Source organism: Lygodium microphyllum, chromosome 10, assembly GCF_053477565.2.
Source record: "Lygodium microphyllum isolate KBCC chromosome 10, Lygodium_microphyllum_v1.1.10, whole genome shotgun sequence".
Lineage (NCBI taxonomy): Eukaryota > Viridiplantae > Streptophyta > Polypodiopsida > Schizaeales > Lygodiaceae > Lygodium > Lygodium microphyllum.
In genome coordinates this window covers 161,536,305-161,540,096 of record NC_141144.1, presented here as the reverse complement: position 1 = coordinate 161,540,096, position 3,792 = coordinate 161,536,305, and the positions used below count along the sequence as shown (strand labels likewise).

Below are 3,792 nucleotides of genomic sequence, written 5' to 3'. Positions count from 1 at the left end.
TTTTTTCCCTGTAGAGCGTCGCTATTTGCGTCGCAAATGCGACGCTAATAGCGACGCCGCTATCCGCCGTCGCTAATCGGCGTCGCTACTAGCTCAAATCCTTGTAGTGTTATTTGGAGGATTTTGTAAGTCTTCTTTTGGTTATGTTTACTTTCTTATTTGGTGTATTACTTGTACTAATAATCTTATTTCTTACAATGCTACTTTGTTTTCCTTGTAGCACTCAATCACAAACTGTGATTCCACAGGGTTGGAGACTTGGTATGTAGAGAAGCAAAATCTCACTTCTCTTATCGATAGATTGTATGCGTGCGACGGTCTGGTAAGTCATGTCTCTCTCCTGGTTTTAATTTCTAATTATTTTGTGATGCATTATGTTATGTAGATTAATTTTTGATTGTTTATATTGTAGAGTCCATTTGATGCTCTATTGCATCATGACGAGCTCTCAGACGAGAAGGACTTGTAGCAGTTGCTTGGATTTGTGGGCACGCATTCCTTCCTTTTTTGGCCTTATAGTCCATGAAGACTCTTTCTATGTAGCCCTCCTTCGATATATTTCTCATCTTTTGTATGGACTCATATTTTGCAATATTTATTGATACACCTATCTATTTTTGGATTCTTCTCTCTCTCAGTCCATGTAATCTTATGAGATATCATTTGCCAATGTTGTACTTATTTGAAAATTAAATCAAAGAATATTTTTCTTCTACCATCTCATGATGCATGTGTTTAGACAACAATTGTATACTCAACTTATAAATGATTTATGAAACTTTTTTCAGCACATGTGGCTGGAAGGGTGGTTATATGGCCACTCATAAATTTTTTTTCCTATGTAACAATCACTATTAGTGTTGCAAATAAAACCTACGTGCGACACTATTAGCATCACAAATAATCTACATGTGTCGCTATTTATATCGCTATATCCATCGCTATTTGTGTCGCAAATAGAGATGCATATTGGGACGGTTTTGTACATATGTATATATTGATGGTTTTAGTGATGATAAGAATAATTTCTTTGACTAATAATTCCATTGCTTGAAATGTCAATGTATGGTAATTCATATCTTGTAGTGATGGATTATTTGATGATGTTATTAGATCATGAATCACAGTACTCCATATCCACTTTTGGAGAGGTCTCTTCAAGATGTTGGGTGTACAACTCAGACTCTCTTTGACCTATCATGCACAAAGAAATGGACAAACAAAGAAGATGAGCTAAAGGAAATCATAGTTTTGTTGCATAATCAACTACCATAAAGACAATTAGGTGAATTTGCTACCCTTGGCTGAGTGTGCCTATAACAATAATACTCATTCATCTATCTAATATACCCCACTATTTTCCAAATATGGACAACAACCTAGGATAGATATTCACATACATCATCAAATAAAGAGTGGGGCTCCCCACCAATCTAGCACAAACATTATTGAAAACTCATAAGGCATTAGGCATGCAGAAGATAAATATAAGCACAATGTAGGTCAACATTATATGCAACATTTGTCGTACAAGATTGGAGATTGAGTTTGGATTCTTTGCTAGGATCTACAGTACTCATCATGCCCATCCAATAATTTAAAATTAGATTATTGATGAATTGGACCTTTTCAAAATTCTTGGCCTAGTCAATCCATTTACTGAATAGCTCCAGCTATCACATTCTATGAAGATGATTCATCCATTTTTCCATGTTTCATGGCGGTGCAACAACATTAGAAGCATAAACTTCCATATATAAACTTATCACTTCAAACTTAAGCGTGCTTGTTTTCTTAAGTTTATCTTCGCGCATGTACTCGTATGACTCGCATTGACCGCAATGGAACGGTTATTGGCAAACCGCTATGAACGATATACCAAACGACGTCTCCAGTGAGGCCGAATTAGAGCCCTTGATTAAATCTTTTAGGTAGCTCAAATCCAGCCACATAGGCTATGGGGGCGAGCTGAGATGCTGATGAGGATGAATTGTATTGCCCAAAACTGCTAATAATTTGTTGTGGATGCCCAAAAGCGCTTATGCTTAGAGCATGGCCCGGACTGCCCACACTGGAGGTCGCCATGATGTAATAGATGATAGCCAGAACCGTCATGAACACTGAGAGAGCAGCCCCAGCTGCAAATACCCCTGGCTTGATAATGTAGCAGCTGTGAACCAGGCCTTGCCCATATTGTTGTTGCCCGTTCAAAGCTGCCCCTTCCAAGAGCAGAAAGAATGCATTTGCGAAGGTTATCCTGCATCACAATCATCACCATCGTTGTCATGGTCCATACTTGAGTTGCTGTTACAGCTAAGATGCATCGAATATATTGTATCTGTGTATGAACATACATAAATAGGGCTGCATTGCAGCATATATGCGGCAGCCTTACGATACATCACATGCGGATTAAAACTGCAAGCTCATCAGCGACAAGGTTTGCGTATCAGCAAAATGATCAAACAGTTCGGCCGAGGAATTCATTGCTGCCATAAATCGGTTACCGTTCAAACCTATTCATAACTATGTGTCTGATCAATATAAAGGCTTACCATGAAAGCACAAGGCAGAGTATGGCCACTGCCTTGATTGTGCTTGAAGAGGGGGCATTCTTGTAGCTGCAGCAGCAAATGCAGCCTCCACATGCATTCGCGATTATCTGGGCCACGAGAAGGCAGGACGCTGCCAGAAGCCCAAATGCCCAAGCAGGATTACTGGGATAGAAGCAATCATCAGCGATAACCACCACTTGATGAGCCTGCATATTCAGCTCCCACAATATTCAGCATTAGTACTAGCACATGACGCTAAAATCCCACCCGGAAGAGCATTCCTATATTGATCTACGGTCAAGAATAGATTCCTTTTACAAATATAAGATGAATAAGTAAACGATCTTAAGGTTGATCCCTTAATTGGAGTGTGTTAGTGAGGGTGTAACATACTAATAATTACCCTGACGTGCTTGGCTTCTGCTGCAATGGCGAAGATAGCAGCCAAGACTCCGAAGAAACCCACAGCAATGCAGATGCCAATTCTGAGCTTCTGAGCTTTCTCCATGATCTCTGAATAATGTCACAACAACATAGAGCACACGCGATTAATCTGGCTGCGCATATGGCCCTCAGACCATATGCAGCGTTGACGATAGAAGACGAATAATTAGATGGGTGGTGGATCGGTAAAAGGCCCGGATGAGGGGTGTGATCGATACTTATGAAGGATGTGTGTAAGTGCGTTAGGACATGAGTGACGTCCGAATATTGATGAGATTGATGAAGGAAGTGTTTGGGACGGACTTTCCGTGTGGGCAGGAATTAGCATGAGCTGCCTGCAGCTGAGAATGGTGGGAGAGATAGAAATTAGGTTATGGTTATGGAGTCTAGATGATGATGATGATGATGATGATTGTTTGTGGCTGAACTTTGAAGGGAAAGATGGGGTGCAGGGGGTGCACAGTCGGTCTGCAAAGCGGCCCGAAGAAGCCAAAGGAGCGTTTGACCAAGCGAGTGAGTGAGTGAGAGTGATGTGATACGAGTCTGATGATGATGTCCGTGTTTGTGTGTCTGCGCCCCCCGCCAACCTTCAGCAGCTTCTTCCTAAAGGCTGGCCATACAGCAGCCTTTTGCCCTTTTCCTTTCTTGGGTGGCTGTTTGTACAATTATAATTTTTGGATATATATTAGATATTTGTTCCCGCTTTGTGGTTTTGGGACTTGGAGCCTGGACGTTTGGGCTCGCCCTCGCCCTTCTTTTATTTTTATTTTTACCTAGACGTTACTATGTACCT

At 40.9% G+C, this 3,792-nt stretch overlaps 1 protein-coding gene across 1 annotated transcript; it reads right to left on the bottom strand.

Annotated features, from left to right (window-relative positions):
- Positions 1–1,474: 1,474 nt before the first annotated feature.
- Positions 1,475–3,440, bottom strand: LOC148030728 (protein VASCULATURE COMPLEXITY AND CONNECTIVITY-like). Its single transcript, XM_087687307.1, has 3 exons — positions 2,959–3,440; positions 2,556–2,761; positions 1,475–2,257 (listed from the first exon to the last, which is right to left on the bottom strand). The coding sequence occupies exons 1-3, from the start codon at positions 3,061–3,063 to the stop codon at positions 1,906–1,908; spliced, it is 663 nt and encodes a 220-aa protein (XP_087543433.1). The 5' UTR covers positions 3,064–3,440; the 3' UTR covers positions 1,475–1,905.
- Between the last annotated feature and the right edge of the window lie 352 nt (positions 3,441–3,792).

Excerpts from the sequence above, each read along its gene's own strand:
- LOC148030728 (XM_087687307.1), bottom strand. The coding sequence starts at position 3,063 with ATGGAGAAAGCTCAGAAGCTCAGAATTGGCATCTGCATTGCTGTGGGT. Across the intron at positions 2,762-2,958 it reads CAGAAGCCAAGCACGTCAGG|GCTCATCAAGTGGTGGTTAT; the intron begins GTAATTATTAGT and ends CTGAATATGCAG. Across the intron at positions 2,258-2,555 it reads CTCTGCCTTGTGCTTTCATG|GATAACCTTCGCAAATGCAT; the intron begins GTAAGCCTTTAT and ends ATTGTGATGCAG.